General features: G+C 33.6%; 1 protein-coding gene across 2 annotated transcripts; it reads left to right on the forward strand.

The window, feature by feature from the left end:
* Positions 1-8845: 8845 nt before the first annotated feature.
* On the forward strand, positions 8846-24354 carry LOC135677009 (protein FAR1-RELATED SEQUENCE 3-like). 2 transcript variants are annotated; one of them, XM_065188834.1, is made up of 6 exons: positions 8846-9001; positions 9983-10040; positions 12109-12321; positions 15804-15893; positions 16649-16768; positions 20094-20327. In XM_065188834.1, the coding sequence occupies exons 1-6, from the start codon at positions 8943-8945 to the stop codon at positions 20115-20117; spliced, it is 564 nt and encodes a 187-aa protein (XP_065044906.1). In that variant the 5' UTR covers positions 8846-8942; the 3' UTR covers positions 20118-20327. The 2 variants fall into 2 exon arrangements, with proteins under 2 accessions (XP_065044906.1, XP_065044905.1); XM_065188833.1 differs by lacking the exon at positions 20094-20327 and adding an exon at positions 24083-24354 and having other exon boundaries at positions 8847-9001.
* The last annotated feature ends 878 nt before the right edge of the window (positions 24355-25232 follow it).

A 25232-nucleotide genomic window follows, 5' to 3' on the forward strand; every position in this document is an offset into this window, starting at 1 on the left:
ATATTGTGATGTCTATGGATATGTGAAAAGGGAATCGAATCGTGATTAGATCACGATAATGTGATCGATTCACCTTTAAACACATATCTTAAATAACCCTTGTCATAGGTTACTCAAGAGGGATATCGAGATAACCGGACAGAATGGTGTGTTGTATATTTGTCAATTTAATGAATGCAGCTGGTCACATTGCTGCTCGTATAGGGACATTAGGGATACAATACATGTGCTCTTTGGAGAATGAATTCACTAATTGATTCATTTTTGGAATGTTGAATGGTTGATAATGTCTTATTGTCAGACAGCGATTTTGTATTCCCAATGGTGTATCTGGTCCGTAGACTTAAGATATCAAAAATGTTCTGTATGAGTACTCCACTCTTTGATACCGGACATATAGGTCTGAAAGTTTCAGATCTAGCACAACCGGTCATCAGGAGTGGTAGCTAACTTTACGATAACTATTGAGTGTCGATAGAGGATCATCCACTCTCGGTGTCATGATAGAAATATCTCATGTATTCTTGCTCAGACAAATCCCTAGCTATGGTCATTCAGATTGAGAGAGAAAGAGTTCTACGGAAGAATCCGATTAGAGCGAGACTAGAGTAGAAACCATATGAGTCTGACAACACCATGCCTACCGGTCTTGGAATATTAGATGAATGAAGGACTATAGGTATACGATAACTATGGATAGACATGTCCAAAGAATTTGATTTTTGTGTACCATTTGGGGACTACGACGTAGTGGCCTAGTACATCCACAGTCGATGAGTCGAGTGAATTATTATGTAGATAATATTTCACTAAGACAGATGGAGTTCTGATTGGTATGACTCATGGCCAGCTTGATATTGGGTTTAGAGGGTCACACATATATAGTAGACATTGTGATGAGTAGAGAATTGGATATGAGATACCTACCATAGACCCTATCTTATTGAATATCCAATAAGTCATTTAATTATTTTATCCTATTGATGAGATCAAATAAGAGTCAATAAGAGACTATTAGATAGAGATACACTAATCTAAGAGAATTGAGTAGTTGAATTGAGATCCAATATCCAGTAGGGCAGGATCCATTAGGGTTAAGTTGACAGGGGACCTCTTTAAATAGGAGGGAAACAATGGTTCATAGGTTAGAGCCTTTTTGGGTTACCTCTCCAATTCTCCTCCCCTTTTCCTCCTCATATAGTAGGCTTAGAGTTTTGATTAGCATCGTCGTAGCCTTGCTCTGTGGATCATCACTTGAGAGGAGAGCACTTGACATCTTTCACCCTCTCCTATAGATATATAGAGATTCAGGGATATACGATCTCACTTGGTAACATAATTTTTTATATACATAATTTTAAGTTTCATGATTTTTATGCTCCAATCTTCGCACGATGTCGAACACATCTTTCAAAAATTAGAGATTTTATTTTTTAATATTCTTCCACTATGCATGTGATGTCACCCTCCAAGTTTTCCAACAAGCCCTTCTAGAGTAAAAAAAATATTATCTCTAAGTGTCAATAAGGTATTCCAAGTTAAGAATAGAGCGGCTTAGTCAAAAAAATGAACCATGGCACAATGCGAGATTAATTAATCAGTCGAATCTTTATAAGTCGTGGATGTAGAGTTTAACTTTTGAGACTATCTAGTTTTTGCTTCCCTCCAATAGTAACAACAATTGACAAGAGTGCTTCTACAAAAAAAAAAAAAAAAAAACCCCTCCAAAACTTAAGAGAGTCCCAAAGTGGTGGTAGGAGGAGTGAGAAGAGAGTATAGTACAGTAATGAAAAATTTATTCTTTGTAGCCAACCATCTCCGATCTGAATATTTAAAGAAATATTATCTAAATGTTTGATACTTCAAAGAATATTTTATTGTGTTCTACTTGGAATTGGATGTTGTCCATATGTAACTAATTTTCATCGTATAGTTAGATAATTAGAGACACAAATACTTTGGCTTATGAATTATCTAACTTTACTAGGAGATGTCAGGATATCACTACCAAGGGGAGCCGAATCTCAACATCAGTTTTGTTCCCACTTAATTAGTAAGCAAGTAAGCAATAATTTTACTTTCAAATATAAAAATAAAAAAAAAGATGAGTTTTGAACTAATATGCTCCCTTTTCCTTCTACCAAATCCACTTTTGAATTTGCTCTACAGGAGCGAATTCTCGAATGATATCCTCTAAGCATGTTATATTCTTCTCTATTTAAAGGCCACTCTCCGTCTTTTTACATGCATAAAAAAGAATCCACATTGGAAACAATGGCATCTCGATACTCCACGATGATGCTTGCTCTCCTTCTTGGTTGCCTAGTTATGACTGCTCAGTCTACCAGTATGTAATTGTATTAGTTCTAACATTTTACTTTTGTCTAAGTGGCTTCCATGTTTTCTTCTTCGATGGTTTTATTCTAATAAGTCTGATATGGCGGGGATTTGTAGACTACTCCTTGCATGAAGATGGTGATTGTGATATTCTTGGGCCATGCAAGACTAAAGCAGATTGCGCGAAGCCATGCGAAGCTGCCGGCCACTCCCCGACGGCGGTCCTCTGTGTTCCTGATCCAACTGGCAGTAATCGAGGCACAGTTTGCTGCTGCATTACTGCATGATGATTCGAAAAAGCATTTGTAATAAGTTTGCTAATGCAACATTTTTAACCTACCCAATAATAATCTGTGTTGCAGAATTGAGGTTTATCATCAATGCTGTTGTGTCTGTGTTTATCTTTAATATCAAAAATTGGTGATTTAGATTATCATTTATGATGAGATATTCTCCATTTTCTCAATTGAGAAGTTTTCTTAACATAATTTTATTACAAAAACAGTTTTGAAAATATTCTAAACATACCATGTGGTAACAAAATTAAAACAAAGGGTCTCGTCTCATGATAATAAAGATTTTTTAATTTAAAATTTAAAAATTTGAATAGTTACTTGACAATGATAGAAATTAGTTTTACAAATGATAAATCATTAGAAATATACAAAATAGAAATTGGACAATGACTCAGCTTATAGACTATGGTTGGTCAAGGAGGCCAACATGGTTAACTTCTAACATAGACAATGAGCACAACGACTTAGCTCATAGGCTAGCTGACTATGTAATGGTGGTTACATATGTTGCATTCAGATTATAAAATTATGCAAAAATATCTAACTATCTCTAGCCACGCCCCATAATCGATGCTTAGTACTATCTAATACATTTGTCCCCTCCGAATTCAATTTTGGCCGATAACGAGGTGTTTTGGGAATTGTAGTTGGCTATAATAAAGAAAAGTTTTGAGTAGTAACACGCTGGTCCAACTCCAAGAGGAATAGGAATGATAGACAACATCATCCATTAAAAGATTAGATCTGTTAGGTTAGACAAATGAATGCCTTAGTCATGCTAGGACTAGCATGTGAACCTAATTTCTGAGCATCCCAAAAATTCTTAGGTCATTTGATAGTAATAATCATTAGGATTTTAGTAGAGTTTGAGTTGACCTAATAGATATTTTGACCCAAACTGAATTTTCACTATTCAATTTGTATTTTGACTTAAATTAAACACAATGCAATCATATTTTTGTCAATCAAATCTAATTTCATACTAAATGCCTATTTTTTACCTAATTTTGTCGAGCTCAACATTGACTAGCTTATTGGACTTCGACAAGTTGGGTATTGGGCTCGATTCGAGTTGACTAACTCTTTGTTGCTCAATTCTCATGGCCAAAATCTAGATGCTAAATTAGATTAACATAATTAAATTACCTTATTTTGGTCAACATGTTGTATTAAAGAAAGAAAAATAAGGTATACATAATTGAAGTTTGGACATAGTATGTTTGAATATGATAATTAAATTTTTTTCTATGATAAAATTATTGGTTCACTATATAATATATTAGAAAAGGCATATATTGTTGTAGAATAATGGAGAATGTATGGCATGAATAACACAACCATTATATCTCAAATTATTAGTTAGGCTTAATATAATATTATTATATTTATTGGACATAAGGTAAACTTTATGTACACATATAACAAACGTTTAAAAATTTAATAATCTAATTGGATAAATTTATTTTGAAAATAAATATGGTTTCTTATTATGATTTTTAGCTTTTTATTTTATATCTTAGTTACTCAACGAGCCTAATAAAAGAATGTTTGATTATGTGATTCAATAACATAGGATATGATTTATTAGTGGTTTGATTAGATTGTGATCAAAGTAATTGGTAAAAAAAAGACAATCCTAATCTTGGGAGTACCATGATGGCATAAGTATCTTATATTATCTTTTATTAGACTTTCTACTCTCATTTATATAGTTATAAAGCCTTCTTGAGATTTTCTCATCAATCGTTCTTCAATTACATCAATTATAATGGTCCCACAATGTCTAGTTTTTCATATTTAAATCTTTCAAGGCTTCACGATATCCGATATATCAGATTTAATGATGTTATCAAAAGGTACATGATATCATTCTAGATTTATTATAAATTTATACTTCAATCCTATATTTTCTTGTTTTATAGTTTAATCTTAAAGTCTCGACTAGAACTATAACATTCTTCGACCTTCTCCCTCCTCTCATAACCCAATCAATTTCATAGTGAAGCAAACTTTAAACTCATAAATGTTTTGTTAAATCACTAAAAAAAGTTTTCCATAATCAAGATCTACTTAATCGATGATAATTTAAAAATTATGAAAGAATATAATTGTTAAACCTAAGGAGTGAGTTTATTGAGGTTGAATTTGTTCCTCCTTTATGGGCACATTCTAGTAAGAAGGGAAAGAATAAACTAAAAATATGAAAGACATGTAAAAATGTATTATTTCTTTGTTACAAACTCCTCCTATGTACATGTAAGGAAAAAAAAAAAACACATCATTGAAGGAAATCTTACATATTTTGATGTCCTAGAACCCGTCTAGACTATCGACGAAATTCATATTTGATGAATAAGTTAATAATATAAAATTAAAATTCTAAAAGAAAAGAGAAAACTCTTAAGGTTTTCATTCTTCGTAAAATATTTGAAAAAACTAAATTCCTGAACCATTAATGTATTTTTTAATATCTAAATAATATACTAATGTAGTCAATATTTTGGGTTAATTGAGACTTGATAAGTAGAACCCAATCAATTAGATCCATCAAGTTACCATGAGCTAGAGATATTCTTATAAATAATATTTTTTTCTAAGGATATTTGCCCACCAATAATATATATATATATATATATATATATATATATATATATATATATATATATATATATATGTGTGTGTGTGTGTGTGTGTGTGTGTGTGTGTGTGTGTGAGTCTCTATTTTCAATTCTTAGGTGCTTTTTTTTTTTTGTTGGTAGTGTGCTTGGGACGTGAAGAATTCACCTTAAAGGAGACATCCCAAAAAGTATTCAATCTCTAGAAAATCTGATTATCAAGACCTTATAATATTTAGGAAGTGAGATAGGTTATCTTAATTCTATGGTGTAAATGGAAGATCAAATCTGACACTAATATGTACAATAGTAAAGAGTAAGTAAATAAGTTTTGACTGAGTGTTATGTACTATTATTATTTATTCAGTGAGAATTTAGGATCATGGAATCAAAGTCTAATATCAATTGTTTGGATTCATACCTTTTGTTTCTATTTCTAAAATGGATGTATCTGATGTTCCCCATGATGATCAATTGGTTTGGAAGATAGATCATAAAGGGCAATCATCATCCAAGTTGGCTTACAAGCATTTTTTAATATTTTGTTTACTAAAGTAATAGGTGATTGTCTTCATTATAAAAAAAATCCCACTATAATTAGAATCCTTCTCTTTTGTTGAAAAGCACTGTTTAAAAAATTATAAATTTTGTGGATAACTTGGTATCATGGAGGTCCATAAATATTAGTTCTGAATAACTTGGATGGATTATTTTTTTTCTTTTTTTTTTGGGCCCTTTAACCAATTAGGTGTGGGTTTTTTTTTTTTTTTTTTATGAGGAGAGGTCTGACATCAAATTTAAATACTAAAATCAATGAAAATTTAGATCATGATTATAAGAAGCACATGATCCATATAAGGTTTATCTATGTACAAATATCAATATGAGAGAGAGACTCATATTGTCATATTCTACTTCAATGACTTAATATATATTGATATTTAAAATAGAGAAATTGATTTTCTAATTCATGCAAACAATAAAAGCTATAAGATTATATAGAACAAATTCAAAAGTATCAATAGATATAATGAATTAATAGCTAGCAACAACTATCTTTAAATTAACAAGATTGAAGAAACCCAATATACTCATATTGTCATATTCTACTTCAATAACTTAATATATATTGATATTCAAAACGAAGAAATTGATTTCTAATTCATGCAAATGATGAAAACTACATCACAAATTCAAGAGTATCAATAGATATAACAAATTAATGGCTATTGTAAAGACAATCTATGTTGCTCAACAAGATGAAATATAGAAATTAAAAGTTGAGGCTAATGCGACCGAATTGGTTAAAATTTTAAATATGGAGGAATTAACCTTTGGTCTTTTTATTATCTCTATCTAATTTTTTTTTTGTATTATTTTAACAAGTTGCAGATTTCTCATACACAGTTAACATATTCTAGTTTTTATTAACTTCTTATCCTCTGATGGCCTCAATAGTTTCAAACTCTTTTATACTTTGGTGAGCAGAATATTAATTGTATTATATAGTTAAGAAAATATAGTTTTTCTTCTCTTAAATAAATATATAAATAAAATACCATGCTAAAATAAATAAATTTATGGATTACTGACAGATTTTCTTGAGGTTATCTCTATATGGTGGATTTTTAAAAATTTTGATACTTAATGGTCAATATTACTTTCTAATATTTTTAGATAATTTATTGAAAGAAATTCTAGTGATGATTTTTTACTAGATGGTGCCCTGTATTTAATTTTTACTTGGGGACATCTTTATTATTAAAAATCTTGATAATGCCCTTGAATTATGTTATTTCAAGCCAAATTGATCCGTGGATCAGTTCAGTCCAATCGAAATATCTTGATCCGAGTCATATCTTTTTAGACCAAATCGTGTCGAGTCAGATCTCTTCTATCAACCCATGAACCACCTCTATCTTATCCTCTTCCTACTCCACCACCTCCTCTTTCTCACCCTATCACCTCCTTCTTCTCCCACTCAATCTCCCGCTCCACCTCCCGCTCATTCTCGTCCTCCTCCTCCCACTCTATCTCCATTGTTACCTCCTTCCCCTCTCCTTTAGTTTTCTCCTCCTCCTTTTCCTTCACCTTCTACTACTCTTCCACTGCTCCCTTCCTCCCCTCCTTTACCTCCTCATTCTCATAGTTTAGTCTAGAAAAATCCTATTACATTCAAATTATACTCGGGTTACAATTTATTCGTAGAACCTATTAAAAATATATTAATGTTTATATAAATTTATCATAAAATAAAAACATAAGTATAATTTTTGTTAGAATCATGTTCTAATAGAATTCTCAAATTTTGATAATTAATTATCTTAAAATTATCTAGAAATAAAAAAGCATTAATCTTAAAATAGGTTAAGTAATAGAGTTTAAGTTAGTTCAATTTCGAGCGCAACTAAGTCAACATAAAATATAAAAAATATAAAATTTTATGATTAGTTTTATGATGAATTTAAGATAATTTTACATAAAAATTAATATTTTTAACATATTTTGTGAATAAGTATAACTTTCAAGATAACTCAAGTTTCATATAGAAATTAGGACAAAATTTTCTAGGTAATTTAGGGTAATTTTATATAGAAATTAATATGATAATTTTATATAAAAATTAATATATTTTGTGAATGAATATAACTCGAGTATAACGTCATAAAGTATAAGCAGAAGGTGGAGGAGGAACAAGAAATGAGTAAAGACTAGATAGTTAAGGTTCAATTAAATGATAGTTAAGATTAGTTGAATAATCATGTTCATATCATTATATTTTTATAATTTCATTAAAGATATTTTCAGTCAAAGCTAAAAAAAAAATAATGCCCTTGGTAAAAACTAAATATAGGGATATTATTTGGTAAAAGCCTTTATTTTTTTAGTAAATTTTTAGTAAATTACCCATTATAATCTTTTAGTCCTCCTTAGTGCTCAAAGTTTCTACTAGTCTTGATATTATTATTAATTTTAATATTATCAATGTTTATTATTCCAAAGTTTTTATTAGTCTTAATATTTTTATTAGTTTTAATATTTCTGATTTGATTATGATGTAACCACATATGAGAAGTGAGTTTACGACCAAAATCCTTATTTATTATTTATAATTATCATTTTAAAATTAGTTTTTTTATAAATAAATATAATTTTTTTTTAAAGAAGGATAATATCGAAGGAACGATAAACAAGATTGGAGCATGAGCTGAAGGGTTATAATCGATGATAGACGAAAAATGATAATTGACGATAGCCATGACGAGGTAGGTTAGGAGAAAATAAAATAAAAAATATTATAATAAGATGAAAAAAAAGAGTATAATAAGATGAGAAAAAAATATTATTTTAATAAGTAAAAAATAAAAAATGATGATAGAGGATGTGGGTAAGATGAGAAAAAAATAAAAAATAAAAAAAGATTATTATAAGTAAAATATTATTTTATTAATTTTTAAAGGTGAGAGTTGTCTTAAAAGAAAAACTCTAAATAAACTTGAATGACGGAACTGCCCTTTGCTAAGAAAGCGACTACTGCATTCTTGCGTACCACAAAGAGCTTGTTGACTCACCGGCACAGGGACAGAAATAGGAAATAGGGAAAAAGAATAACCGAGAAGCATCCAACGATAAGACCAGTCGCAGGATTAGGGTTTTAAGGACTCACTTGCACTCCCCTCCTCCACCTTCTCGAATGGCTTCTTCCGAGAAGGATGCTGCGCTTGCCACAACCCCATCCGACGCGCCCACCATGTGAGGCATCTGTCTCCTCATCCTTCTCGATTCTTCTTCTTGCAGTTCGGATCGCTTTCGGTATCATGTTTGGTTGTGTGAACTATCAGCGGATGCCTAAAGAGACTTGATTTTGTGGACGATTAATGATCGCACTTCTTAGTTTTGGGGTTTTTGATCGCATTTAGTGCTTTAATGATGTACCTTTACTACTTAGAGTGGAATTGATTGGGGCGAGGTGGTCATTTTGATGCCGATCGAGGCTTTCACTGCTTATTTTGCCTGTATCTCCTCATGATTGTCTCAAGTCCAAATCGGTTATTGGAAGATACGCTAGTTTGCATGAGTACAACAGTTTACATGATGAAATTGGATTCCCTAATATTGAGTACAAATGCTATTTAAATTGAACTCCTATCCATTAAAACTAGATGATTCCAGAGGATAAAAAAAATCTTCCCCTTTTACTTAGGGATCAACCGAGTTATAGTTCCAACCTACGTATATAAACAAGGACCATTTAGTTGACTCCATTGCCAAAAGTAGTTTTATTTTTCTCCCATCTTTTATCTTCTAAAGTTCTCGCTAGTACATACTTATGCTAAGCTTTATGCATTTTCTTTTCACACTAACTACTTTTTGAGATTACTGCCCCACCATGGTCTCTTGAACAATCAAGCTATTGCTTGAGACTTTAAGCATTGTTTCCTCTCTATTAAATTGTGTATTCCTTTCTTTTTTCTATATTCTTAAAATAATATTTCAATTATAAATGCATCACTGTTTTCTTAATATATGTATGTGCTTCTTGAAATGTGCCACTGTATTGTAACAATTTCTTGGAGACCACACTGATAGCTAAGCATCAAGAACAAGAAATAATTTTCAGATTTAGGACATGTCATGCAATTAACAGAGCAACACTTGTATGTCTTTTTTTGTTACAAAAGCATCTTGATCAAGGAGCTAATTTTAATAATTAAACTTGTCATTTTAATACAGCTTCGATAAAATTATACACAAGGAAATTCCTTCCAAGGTGGTTTATGAGGACGAAAAGGTAATTCATCATTCTTGAAGTTGCTAGATTTATAGATACTATGTTTCTATTTACTATCAGTCGACAGTTGTTGTTTACTTTATGTGAATATTTATATAGGCTATGTTTCTAACTTCAACCAGTTTGTAATGTTTCTTTCTGTTTGCATTAACACTTGTATGTAGAGGAGTGGTAGTAGAATGGATAGGTTGGAAAATTGGAGTGTGATAGGTGGAAAAGTTATATTGTTGAATGCTCAGAATTAGCTCTTCTATTTCCTAAGATTTTCTTCAAGAAAGTGGGTATGAAGCTATGTCATAAACCAGGCTTCCTACTTCTGCCAGTATTTACTTGTTAATAGTTAAAATATGGAATCTTTTATCTTAATCTTGTGTAGCAACGATCAACAAATCTTTGCACCAGTTATCTCTTTAACTATGGGAGTAGCTTCTTTGTGGTGCCAACTTCATATAAAATCTGTTGTATGTCATAATCCTACTTTGAGATTATTTCTATTCAGTTAAATTTATCTTTTTTCTCTACCTTTTCAGTTGGTCAATCAAACTTAAAGCTGCAAAACTAAATCAGGGTTTTTTGTGTTTTAGCATTAAAATTTATTTGCATTGAAAGCAATATACTCACATAAGAAGGAGATTGCATCAGGGCACACATAGTGTACAATTGATGCACGTACATAAAAAATGCAAGGTTTAGGCTGAGCTGTTGGATGATTCTTGTCTTTTGGATGATTTTTTGATAGAAATGGGTGTCTCCCTTGCTCTTCCTTCAACCCGTACTATATTGTGTGTTCTCATGAGGGTTTTTATTATTATTATTTTATTTATTTATTTTTGTTCTTCATGTGTCATCTCTTTTCTCTTTCTTTCTTTTGTTTCAATTTTTTTTTGCCTTATCAAAAATTTTTTTCCTTCTTGTGATAACCTGTTTCTCATAAGTTTAGCTTTGAGTTATCAATTTTTTGAATAATTGCCAACTTTGGCTCTAAACTCTTGCCACATAGCCTAGGCTTAATTGAATATAGTGATAAAGGAATTTGTCAAATGACTCTTTAGATTGAGCAAATTTATGTTTATGATAATCAATAATATCCTTCATAACTTTGTGTTATGATTATCTTTAGATTCTCATCACTGTTTTCCAGGTCATTTTGTTGGTTTGGAGCTCCATTACATATACAACTTACATGACGATAGGTTTATATTTTAATAATTGATTTTTTTCATTGGAAGTACAGGAAGCTTTATTCTGAGTTTTTCATTTTGGGGAACTTTTACTTCATAGAATTGTCATTACTAAAAAAGTCTAACCACAGAGTAGGAGAAAAAGGTCCACTAGGAAAAATAATATAATTTCTGTGAGTGGCAGGCCCCTATTTCACCTTTCTTTTTCTGTCATAATCCTTCTCCTTTTTATTCTTGATTCTGTTGATCTTATTCTCCTCTAGAATCCTATTTCTTTAATAGATTTTTCTATCTGAAATGTTTATCATCTTCTTCTTGATTCCTTTTGTTCTACATTCTTCTAAAATTTTACTACAGCTAATGATATATTTAATATCCATGCTTAAATGTATCAGATTAGTCCAAACTGATCTTATTTGAGGCTTGTGATTAATAATCACTAGGAAACAACATTACATTAATAATTGGTTCCAGATCACTGATGATTTTGTTTGAACTTTTGTCAAATATAAGATGCCAACAGATGAAGATTATGATGAGATTAATATTCCTCTTCACTTAGCTTTATTCTATGAAGAGTTTTCATTTATATATATATATATATATATATATATATTATAAAAGGTGACGCTATGTCGCCTTATATATATATATACGTCCGTTAAGGGACGGTCCGTGTACCGGTAAGCTGATGGATTGATACGTACCGTCCGTACCGGACGATATTATTTGAAATTGCATACCTTGCTTTTATCATTTTTCCAACGACATACGTGGCTGATGTGCATCTCTTTTTCACTTTCCACCCGTAATTGGCTAACATATTCAGTTTTTATGTTATAACCATTAAATGATTTATTGTATTTTCCTATACCCTTTGGCAACAGGCAAGGGTGTCAGGTCAGTCCAAATTCAATGCAACTCTTGGTCGTGCATCTTCCCCAGCTTCAGAGAAATTGCCATCGCTTTGGCCAAGGCAAGATGTAACTTTTATTAATAATGACAATTTTCGAACTTCCAATCAAATCAGGGTTGATTCACATCCTCCACCGTTGGCTACTATGGTTGTTCATCAAGATACTAGCTCTTCCAGAAATATGGTACTAGATTTAACTGTATGGAATTGGAATTCAGTTATTCAACATTTGGAAGCATAATAACTCTTATGCTTTTAAGATTCGTTACTTTAATTTTCTTTATGATATGAACTTACGGTACTTTTTTCTGTTTAGTGATTCCATTTTGTTTGTTGCGTATTAGTTTCATTATAGTTTATATATACTCTTGTTAGGATAGTCACCTCTTATTGATCACCTTCTTTTCTCTGAGGGATCTAGGTAGCCCCTAAGAGAGAGAGTGGAAAGAATTTTATTATAATAATAGGGAGAGCTATAAGACAGATTGAAGAGAGAGAGAGAGATGAGAGAAGACAAAAAGGAACAATGGAGGATTTTATTATAAGGAACAGTCAAAACTTTTCTTTTGTTCTAGCATATGTTTTTCCTTTAGGCTAATCAAGAGACATGAGCAAATTTGGATTTTGGATGGAATTAGGACCAAATTCAGAAGATCCTTAAGCTGGATTGCATCAACTCGAATTCTAAGAACTAGTCACACTATCCATTAAACATTGACCAAAGTAGTCAAACTTTTGCATAAACTAGAATAAGAGTCCATCAGGGCATATATGCTTGATGAAATCATTGACGTGGCATCATGAACCCTACTTTCATTGGTCTAGGCCCATCATGTTCCCTAACATAAAGGCAAATGGGCCCATAGCTTGATTGGCCACAACATAACTGATGTAGACCCTTTTTGTCCATGTCAATAACATTTAACATGTGAGGATGAGTGCCTTGAATCATAGAAAATTTTCATTTTAACAATTTCCTCCTTGGTTTCACCTTGTCTCTAGAGTCCTCAAGGTGAATAATTGTTAATTGCCGATGTAACTAGTTATGGCTTGTTGATGTCTTTTTGCGTAGATTGTGCTTCTCTCTACCTTAACTCTGCACATCTCCCTTTAATGGCGTTAGGTTAATAGCCTTTTCATTTTCTTAGATTTTGAAGGCTCTAAGCAAGGACTTTGTAAAAGCACGTTACCTTTTTTTACGAATGCTGCTTCATATTTCATATAGTTGTCCATTGTGTAAGAAAGCTGATTTATGTCATGTGGTTTATCATTCTTGTATGGCAAAAGCGCATAAGCAATCCATCTTAAACATAGTCCAAGCTGTTGTCTTATGCTATGCAGATATCATTTGTACCAGTATGAGGATTGTTTTTAAGGTGCGAAGAAGTTAATTTATCTAGATATTGAACATAATAAAATAACTATTTCAAATTCAAGTGGTGGGGTCTTTGTCACTAAATTTAAGAAGGTTGACTACATGTGCAGCGGATTGTGCCTTCCATAAACCACATAGATGATTGAGAAATTTGTGAAGGATTGTTGTCACCATTATAGCTTTTTCAGGCAAATATGAGGGGATATCTTTGAAGAGCATTTTAGAGTTGATAAGCTTGTCCTTAAGTTGAGAGGTTCAAGGAGCCATTCAAAGGCGATATCATCCTCTGGAGAATATTTGGGTAGATATCGTCCTTTACCTCCACCACCTTGCTGGTCGTCCTATGGCCTTGTGATGTCCATGGTAATAGGCCAATAGGCCGGGTTGTTGTTGGTTGTGTCCTGGGGCAGCAATTGAGCTGCTTGATGTGGTAGTGCTAGAGTTGTTTCATTAGACTATTGTGCATGCTCTTTGTCTGTATTTGGACCCTACTAGCTATGTGGTGAAAGCACCTCCTTCACTCATTATTTTGTGTTGATAACTCTATAGTCTTTTCTCGGGGGTGAGGTTGAGAGGGCTTCGATAGAATTTGAGGAGTAAATTGTGCCTCTTTCGGTCTCTCTTATGAGAAATCCGATGAAGATGTCAGTGTTACCATAGATTCTTCCTCTCATCTTTAACTCAATTAATCCGTGCTTTAAGTTGTCGAAATTGTGCATCCAAATTGTCAAAGACTCGAAGTGTGACAATTTTTTGTTGGATTTGTAACATGATGCCCATCATATAATCCTGGAGTTCTTTTTCTTGCACTTGTAAATTGGTTGAGGAGAATTTCAACATCTTGAAGGCAATATAGATATTCAGTCTTAACTAAATACCAAATTAAGTTAGTCTGCTATCATCGATCTATTTCTTCTTTGAAGGAAGGCGACATCCTCCAGAAGTGACCAAATAGAAAAGAGGTATATTAAAGGAAATAAAAAAGGTGAAGAGAGAAGGTAGAGGAACTACTGAGAATTTGTTTATCAGAAATTAGTCAAGACTTGTGCCCAAGGGGCTATAGTCATTGCTACGACCAAGGTATGCTGTTTCGAATGGTACCGGGCGATACGTACCAGTCCGACAGTAAACCGGTATGCGGACCGCTCGCTACCGGGTAGTAATTTTTATAAATAAATAAATAAATATATAAAGGCGACGTCGCCATGTTTTTTTGTGACGTCGCCTCGCCTGGGGAGAAGAGAGGTGACGTCGCACATTTTTTTAAAATCTTATATATATATATATATATATATATATATATATATATATATAGTACCGTATCGATCGAATGTCAAAACTTTGGTACGGTACTATATTTCAATCCTTTACGACCAAGACGTGAAGCCTTATATGATTTGTGTTAGAGCAGGACTATCCTCAGAAGTTGTTGGCCATCAACCTTGATTGACGTTCTTGTCGGGACACCAATGGATTGTTGGCCCCCTTCGGTTTCGATGTCACCATCCAATGGCTAACCAATCCCTAGTTGGAACGATCAATGTTGTTCTCCTAGTGAGACTCTAAAGGAGGTCTAACCCTAATTCCTTCCTTCTAGTATATGTTGCCCGTCTTCTAGGCTGATTAAGTAATATCTGAGCGACTTTGAATGGAATTAGTTAGGACTGATACCACTAGATATATTTAAATTAGGGTGTTTGTCCATTGACCCATCAAATGTTGGCCAAGCTAGTAAAACTTCCACATAATCTGCAATTAGAGTTCATGGAGGCATTAGGGTTGCTAATATGGTGTCACGAAGTCCTTCCTTCACTGCCCAAGCCTAAAATGTGATCCATAGAGCTGGAGGGTGGCTGGGCCCATGGCCTGGCCACCCATGGCTTCCCCTTGGTGGATCACATAGTGGCTAGTGTAAAGCTTTTTGGCAATGTCGACAACAATCTAACAATTGAAGATGAGTGCATTATATCACCTAGATTTTGCATCATAGCAGAGTTTTTTTCTTCAATACAATCAGACAATGCACTTACCTGAGATTGAGAATGAATTTGGATTATCTGAAAATTTGTGTTGATTGTGAACATCACCTTGCATCAGTTTTACATTCATTCATATTATTGGAAAAAAGTAATTTCATTGTTCATGAAGATTTTTCATTTGTTAGTTCTTGTAAAAGCACTACATATCATAGTATGTAAGACCTCCTAATAGCTTTAATTTGCCTCTTGACATCTACAATCAAATGTTGCTATCATCAGTGCTATAACTTACATGTTTATAATAATATGCAGGAAACTCTTCCTCGATTGAAGTCAATGACATGGATCATGCAGAACCGTAACTCGGCACCTGCAAACCGAGTAGCTGTCATCACTTTAAAGGTACTGACCCAGATTTTGTGCATGAAGTGTATATGCATAATTGATAATAATCTAACAATATATATTGAGGTTCTCTTCTGGTTACAATCTAGTACTTGGCTCCATAATGCTAGGAATAATTTAAGTGAAGAATTGTGGAGTTGCATTTTCTTAGTAATTTGAAAAAAAAAAGCTTGTTTTCTTTAAACAGTTTAAGTGCAAATTCATTAACTGTTTCCGTGGCTGTTTTGATCGACTAAATTTCCATAAGAACATAAAATCCACAGCTACATGCTTGCATTACATTTAGCTTTCTGTAATTATTTTGTCAGACATTTTGCTCTTTACATTATAATAATTGTTTGGAACTAAATAAGAATTATGATAAGGAGAATTATCAAGTAATGGCTTCGACAACAACCGCAGTGGACAACAACAACAACAATAATGACAAGCTGTAATCTCCCAAGGAAACAATGGCTTTGATCCTGATTACAACAATATCTGGCAAAAATTTCTCTGTTTGGTATTTTTTAGGCTCCTTGTAAGTTCCATCCATGTATTGCTAAAATGCACAGCAGCAGTTTTTAGTGCACAAATTTAGTCTCACTTCTGTTTGTTATTCCTATAAATTTCTGTGATCTTTTGGTCAATTACCTGCTTTATATGTATTAAATCTGACTGCCTGCTAGCTTTTGCTAATTAATTGTATGGATCAGGGCACATAGCCATTTTTTTCTATTCAATTTATGACATCTAGTTGCATATGTATTCAGCTGCAAGATTATACAAATTCTACTTCTGGAGAATTAGAAGTTAAATTTCAGCTTTCTAAAGACACATTGGAAGCCATGTTGAGGACAATGACCTACATCAGTGAACAGCTATCAAGCTCTGTAAGAGTGTTAACTCATTTCTGCTGAATTTACAATATATTGTGTTTCTTTAGTTCCATGTTGATTTTGTATTATCTGGTTATACTGGAAATACTTTATGATATACAATACTACCTCTGTTAGCAGCACATGTAAAATCAAGCTTATAAAACTAAGTGTAAAAAAAAATTTGAGGAAACTTTTGGGAACTATATTGTGTTAATTGTAATGAGAGGTTGATGGTGATCAAATTAGGTTATGACCTGGAATTCTTGCCATCTCTGTATGTGTGTGTTAACTTGGACATGTTGGCAATATTTCATCTAGATTTAACATATTTAAGTCGTCAATATACATTTGTTACACTAAAAAATGATTGACATTATAAGACCTAGAACTTTTTGTCATGTGGAGAATATCGTGATTCATATGCTCCAAGTTATACGTCATAATGATATAGGATTTATTTTTTTATTTTTATCTTTCTAATACTTTGTTGGTTGGGTTTCTTTACAAATGTAATAATTTACCACTAGATAATATCTTATGTATTTCTATATCACCAACCAATTATCTAAGAAGAAAGGAATCTATAAGTTAACAATAAAAAAAGATTGAGAATTGAATCTAAGAAAAGGAAAAGTCAAGTTAAAAAATGAAAGATGATCGAGGAATGTTATAGCATCAATCATGCTCTAAGATAGTAAAACAACGAATCACTAAAAGGTAACTAAATTTATAAAATCAGAGTCAAAATATGAGTGGTAAGTGAATCGTTCTACAAAGAACTTATGCATGTGTCGGAAGAAATTACTCATTACAGAAAAGAAAGTGGATGTGTGGTCATAAAGCCTAAACAAACATGGTTACTTCCCTCCAATAACTCATCATGTCATTGTCATGATTACACCAGTGTAGTCAAAGGCGCTAGGCGATAAAAGGTGTCAAGATGCCCAATGCCCGAGGCTTTAGGTGCTTAGGCATATTATTTTAATATGCCCAAACTAAACAAGGCACTCACAAATATTAAAATTATAATATTAAAACAAGGCACTCAGGCATATTAAAATTTTAATACTCCGAATGAAACGAGGCGCTCGCGAATATTAAAATTTTAAAAATATACATAATTGATAAATATAATCACTAAAATGAAAATAACATCAAATTGTATTCATTTAAAGTACCAAATTATATTGTGTAAATATAATAACAAAAATGATAAAAACAGATAAGATTAGCTTAAATGATCATCAAAACCCATTTAATTATTCTCAATCTTGTCGTAATCCTCCTCTTTAGTTGATTTATATTCCTTTTATTCATCTTCATCAGTATAAGTTTTTTCCTCTTCAACAATTATACAATGATTTAAAAAGCGTTAGACGCTAAGGTCCCAAAACGCCTGAGGCGTTAGGTGCTCGCCTAAGCAAAACAAGGCGCTCGCTCAAGCAAAACGAGATGCTCTAAAATATAAAAAATATAAAAATATAAAAATATAAAAAATATAAAATATAAAATATAAAATATAAAAATATAAAATATAAAATATAAAAATATAAAATATAAAATATAAAAAATATAATTATTTAAATAAAATATGATATTAAATTAAAAACAAAGATTAGTAGTGTTAAAATCTAAATAGTATATTGTTAATCTAATAAATAAAGATTATTTTGAACAATAATTAATAATTTACTATTAACAACAATAGGGAAGAGTAGAGACCAAAGAAGGCGATGAGAAGTGGAGTCGTAGGTAGCAGACAGCAATAGAAGTTGCAGAGTTGCGAATAGTAGGAGGCAACAGACAACAACAGCGGCAGCGGAGTCGTGGATAGCTGGAGGCAACAAACAACAACAGCGGCAACGTAGTCGCAAACAACAGGAAGCCAGCGGACAACGGTAGCAGCAGCGGAGTCGTGTTGCGGACAACAGCAGGCAGTGGATAGTGGCAGTGGACAATAGCGGAAGCTGAGGAGACTCAGTCGGCGATAGAGGAAGACTTGAAGGTAGCGGGAGAAATCATCGGCGGTGGAGGTAGAGGGAGAAATCGTCGGTGGCGAATGCAGAAGGAGAAATCATCAGTAGTGGAAACAGAGAGAGAAGCGTGCGTAGGGTTGGGAGTCGAGGTCGTGCGCTGATATAATTGCGTGCGTTAGTTGATTTAATCAAATCAACTAATGCAAATTTAAGCGGTTTAATTGCCTTATATCAACCGGGCGCTCGCTCGAAGTGCCCGACGCTTGGGCTTGGGTGAGCGCCCAAGCGGCGCCTCATTGAAGCGCGCCGCTTGTTCCTTAAATGAGGCGTTCGGGCCTCGCCTCGCCTCGCCTGAGCGCTTAGGCGAGCGCCCGAGTGCCTTTTCGAATCATTGCAATTATAGGTAGTGAACTTCAGGCTTTTGCATTAATCTTTATACTCATAAGTTGTCTTGTGTATGTTTTCATTTCTCTAACACCTAAAGCTCCATATGAAGTTCTTGTTACATCTACCCATATCAAATTGTTATCATCAAAGATAAACTCATCTTCAGCATTTTCGAAGTAAGCACCCATTGCTCCCACCAACCATTCGTTTGAATCATTAGTCTCGTTTAATAAAATTAGATCGAAATTAGATCAATTGTTTCTCACAAATTATAACAAGCCTTTAGAGCTTGAATATATTTTGTAGATAAGATCTTGTAGTCATTGATGCTCTAATCATTTTTTTCCTTTGTATGAATCTGTTATATTATATTGATTAAGGTCCATTTAGGTGCAAGTAGTATTAAAAAAAATAAATTACTTGAAACTAAAATATTCTTATATACTTACATTCTCAAAGAAACTCTAATATCTCTTACGACTATTGGCACTACAAGTCAAACTCAAAATTTTGATAGCTAATTATTGTAAGTTCAGTGTAGAATTTCCAAATTGGTCGCACCACTCAGTTGTAAATTTAAACTTAACTATTAACAATAACAATGCTTTAAAAATTCACATGATGTTAATTATATGAAATTATAATACTTGGAGACTTAATAGCCCTTGATCGAATTGCCATAAGAATTTAAAAAATGACACTCATCATTCTTATATAAAGATAATTAATTTGTTATCTTGTATTGAACTTTAATGCTGACAACTAATCTTGCAATGTGCTGATATGATCCAAAATTGCTGATATAGATGAAGTTTAAATAGTGCCCTACTACATGTAATGAATGATAAAGCTGACATCCCCATCTTTTATCTGTGATTGTAAAGATTTTTGTTACACTTTTTTCATTTTCATCAAGTTTTGTGAATTGTTTTCTTGGCTCTATTAATAGCCTCATAATTATATCCCATTGGCAGCTTTTCTCATTATTTGTGAGCTGAAGATTTTGAACAAGGGCCCATTACTTTTAATGCATAGATCATATGATACCAAAATGATGGCATGAAGATAATATCGCTTGCCCTCTTGACTTTCGTCTTTTTTGCCCATTCACTTTACCTATTTTTCCGAGTTAAAACATGTTTATAAGGTTGTATTTTTGTTAGTGTATACTTTACAATGTCATGAATGAAGTGGCAAATCACGTGACACTGCACCTCATCAATTCCCTATTGCTTGTACATTCTCTCATCATGATCAAAGTCTCACTATAATTATATATAAACCCAACAATAAAGATTTTCTTTTCTGAAGTCTTCTTGATGTTTGCAATCTTAAGAATATCTTCTAATATTAGATTAATACAATGTGTCGCACATGGAATCTAATACAAGTGCAGCTTTGGAGCAATTTATCAAAAAAGGTACAACAACAATAAAGCCATAAGTCTCAACTATTTGGGGTTGGCTACATAGATCTTTTGTCACCATTGAGATATGTAAAAAATCATATTTAGTTAAGTTCAGAATATTTAAATATTTATTTATATTTTTTATTAAACCTATTTAGGTCTTCCTCTATTTCTCTTTGTATCATTAACATTAATTATTTCATCTAATTTGCTTAAAAAAGATAAATATAATTAATAAGTGTTTAAAAACATAAAAATAATATAATTAAAATATTTAAAGAAAAATCATATCAGCTAAAACATAGTTGCTTCGATTGTCTATTATCATCTTAACCACATTTTGCTCTTTAATTTTTTTTACAAACTTGTCAAGTAATTCAAATATTTTTTCACAATTTTATAAAAAATGATCTATCAATTGACTTAACGTTATTTTAAATGAACAGTTGATAAAAAAATTAATTATACTTCTTTGTCTTCCATTGGTCCATGTATTTGACATAATAGAATAATCATATTCTGCTCATGCATCCTTATGACTCTTTGTCAAGCTATTTGTGTAATCTAACTCATTTATCAAATATAAAACTCTCTCCCATGGTAACTTGGAGGCTTCAACTTAGGACTTTATCTTCCAATAACTTCAATTATGTGCGTAAAGTTGCTTAAATAGGCTGCATTAAAGGGAATACCTGCTCGATAAAAGAAGCTAGCAATGTATTGATCTATTTTAGCTCTTGCTTCCTCATCACAAGCATCATTTATACTTGTTTGTCTTAATCTTGCTCTTTTTTTACTTTGCATTGATTTATTTGGTTCTTGAAACATATACAAATCCGTTGGTCCTTTCTTTTATGGAAATTTTGACTTCTTAGAAATAACTTCCTTTCCTCTCATATTTGATGCTCTCTTACCATTAGCATTTACCTCTTCCATACTATCATCTTCTTCTTGAATTTCATCTCTAAGTTTCTATACATCATCATCTTCAGGTAAGTATCTACCTAATTCAATCTTTTGGTTCTTTTTCTCATTCATGTATGCCTCCAGCGTTAGTTTGACCTTTATAGGACATGTTTTGCATGCATATGCATTTTTGAAAATTTCAACTTGATGTTGTTTTGCATGAAATATGCCACCTGTTGTTGCCTTATCCCAAAGCATACCTTAGGATCCTTTGGGTCCTTTAAATAATTGTAACCTTCATCCAAGATTTTTTTTGAGTTTCTTATTAATGATCCATTTGAAGTATTGCCTACTGGAGCCATGATTCAAGATCCTAAAGTGTGACAATCCAAAACACTTGGAAGTAGCAATGACAAATTCAATTCTTTATATAACATTCGCAAGCTATGTTAATAAAAAAATAACATAGGAGGAGGAGGAGGATGATGGAGAGGAGTTTGTTAGGGTATGGGGAGGGGGTGGGTGGTTGTGGGTTGTGTTGGTTGGGAGGGGAGAGGGAGGAGGAAGGAGAGAGGGGGGGCTGTTAGGGTCTGGGGGCAGGGAATAGGGCAAAGAGGCTATTGGGGAAGACACTGGCTTGTGGTTGCAACGAGAAGGAGAGGGGAGTGAGAGGGTTGCAGTGAAGGGGGAAGACATGTGTGGCAAGGGGCAAGTGTGGCAAGGGGAAGAGAAGAGGTCGGGGAAGACGTCAACTCAGGTGGGTTGTGGTGAAGGTGGAGGCAGGGGCGGGGGGAGGGGGGGGGGGGGGGGGATAGGAAAGAGAGATATTGAGGAAGATGCCATCATCTACCTTTGCTGAAGGAGAAGAAGACGCCATAGTCGTTCACTAATGCAGAGGAAGACGATGCAGTCGTCGTTCGCCAATGCAGAGGAAGACACTACAATTAGGTTTCCATGGGTTTCTTGCGTGCATGCGAGGGGGGTGTGAAGTCATTGATCTGGTTTAATCGAATCAGAATCAGTGAACTTAAATGGATTAATCTCGACCTAGGTTTGATTTAAATCAGGCAGGAGCTTGGCCTGCTCGGTGCTTGGGCCCAAGTGTGCTTGGGCCACGCCTAATTGAAGGTGCCTGCCTGGATCAGTTTCCAAGCTGTTGGGCCTCACCACGCCTTGTTTGGGTGCCTAGGTGAGAGCTCGAGGGCTCGAGAGCCTGATGACTTCAATGGATCGTACAATTTTCAATCTAAGCCTTTGTTTATAGATAATAACATTTCAACTACCACTAACATTGGATTAGACTATTTTATCATACCTCAGCTTAAACATATCTAAAGTTTCCTAAAGCTCATCTTAACATTTGTTTCTGTGAACAAACAATGTAGCCTAGAAGAAAGATGTCTGGCCACAAGGCCTAAAACGACATGGTTTCTTTTATCCAACAACCCTCATGTCGGTGTCATGATCGCACAAGTTTAAGCCATCCGAAGGTATTGTTTTAATTTAACAACTCAAATACTAGTAAGATTTGATAAGTGAAGAGTTCTTTTTTTGTTCTCCCATCCAATTCATCTAAAATTTCCTAAAGACAAAGTTCCTAAATTATCATTTTTTTTCAAGTGAACAAATAATAAGACCCAAAATAATGTTAACACAAGATTAATCCCACAAGAAATTCAACATTTAAAAACTAAGAAAAATACTTCAAAGTCCCTAAAATGAAAAAAGCCTTAGTCCAGGCTTAACGAAACTGAATATTTGACTCCTGAATTTTGATGCATAATTTTGCTCTGGCCTTTCATATTTTGGAGAACTTCCAGTTATCAAGGAGATGAAAAGCTATGTGGAGCAAAGAAGAAAAGGTCACTGACTGCTACTAAGATAAGAACCTACCAGAACTTTTCCGAATGTGGGTGATAAAACCACCTGTTTTGTGGGTCGGGCTTGAGAATGGGGCAGCCTTCGAAAAGCTGATTAGAATACATATTTCAAATCTCATAATCAAGTCTCATTGATCATATTCAATTTAAGGGGTATCTTAAAGTAGTTATGGTAATTGCATTTTTGTGAGCTAAACCTGCTATGACCTTGAAACCTTGGGTTTGTATCCATTTTGTGTAACGAAAGGATCAATGAAATAAAGTGACATTATCAATAAATAAAAGTTGACACAATATTTATTCCCCACCAATGTTATATTATCTCTGGTGTCAAGAACTCGTACAATAGATTACCATGGGGGAAAAAGAAGAAAGAGATGTTTTGCTTGGTTTAGTCTCTTCTTGTGTGATTTATTGATCTTAAGTGATATCAGAGCTCTTGTGGTTCATTTAATCTTATAGCTAAATCGATCAAGGTAATATTATGTTGATAATTGCAATTTCGTCTTTTGGTGACCATTTTTTTTGTCAGCCCCATATAATCATAGGCATGGTAGCAATCTGGCTAATACAGACGTGTATGTTATTGTATTTCTGTTTCATTACAATTTTCAAGTTGGTTCCTTCTGCCTGGTTGAAATGAAAATTTCCTTGTGCTTTGAGTGTTTTTTTTTTTTGTTCCACTTGTGACTAAGCAAAGTCAAGTTAGAATGCTGGACATATGTAGCATGCTGTTTTCAAGCTTTTGTGATACACAAAGCCATGGCAGGTGGAGCAGTCATCAGAACCTTCTGCGAAAAAGCCGAAACAATAGTGTGGACTCTCAAATTTGTTGATCTTTTACTGGAGTTCTTGATGGGCAGCACTTGGAATATCCATATGCACCAGATGCCAGCATCAGTTGGCATTTCTGCAAATTATATCACACAATTGGCGTGAACAGTTAAGTCAGCTACTGCTGAAGATATTGGTCACAATGGTGTTTGAGTTGGTAGTTTGAACCTAATTATATGAAACCAGTATATGTTTTTTTTTTTTGAATCTCACCCTTGCCATTTTGAAAGGGCAATTCTTGTGGCATAATCCAGTTAGGGACTGACTTAGATAGGCTGTTCTAATGTGGTTACCTTCTCAACTTGGCATTCCATAGAGCAGGAGCTGAACTGAGCCTACCACAATGGGCACCGAGCTGCTGCTACTTTTGGCTGTCATTCTATTTTTTTCCTCACTTTGGGTGTCTGGGACGTACATCATTAACCTCCTTAGACCCTAGATCTGCATCATGGGTGTAGATGGCTTGCATTCTAATTGTGAATTCCATTCGTTGATTGCACTGCTGCCCTCTTAATTCACGAGTAGCTTGCAGTTGGAAAGCTGTCTTTTTTTTTTTTTTTTTTGGCGTCACTTGGGTGCATTAGATCCAGGGTTTTGAATACCGGTCTGTATTGATGTACAAAGCGTATATGTATCGGTATATATCGTCGGTACACTAGAACATATTGATGGTACATTTTAAAATTATTTTTACATATCATGTCAAGGCGTACCGATAGAAATTCGAGACGGTATCGATCGGTATGCCTTGGTACCGGTCAAAATATTGATACTGGCCGATAGAGGTTGGTTCGTGTATTGATATCTTCTTGAATCGGTATGTACTTCTCATAGTGAGTGATGTGATGAAATTGAGAACCTTGATTCGAAATCTAATCAAGGAATATTGAGGGCACGAGACATAAGTGAGAGTTAAATTCCTTCGACCTATGGGATTGGGATGCCGCTACACACCACGAATTGGGTGTGCGCGCTAAAGCTGTCCTTATCAGAAGTGTCCAAAGAGATTTCTCCCTGCGGTGTAAGGTTGGGGTGGGATATAATGACAGGCCAAAGCTAAAACAAGCGAGAAGATGGCATCAGAC

Source organism: Musa acuminata, chromosome BXJ1-6 (genome assembly GCF_036884655.1).
Source record: "Musa acuminata AAA Group cultivar baxijiao chromosome BXJ1-6, Cavendish_Baxijiao_AAA, whole genome shotgun sequence".
In the NCBI taxonomy this organism is placed as follows: domain Eukaryota; kingdom Viridiplantae; phylum Streptophyta; class Magnoliopsida; order Zingiberales; family Musaceae; genus Musa; species Musa acuminata.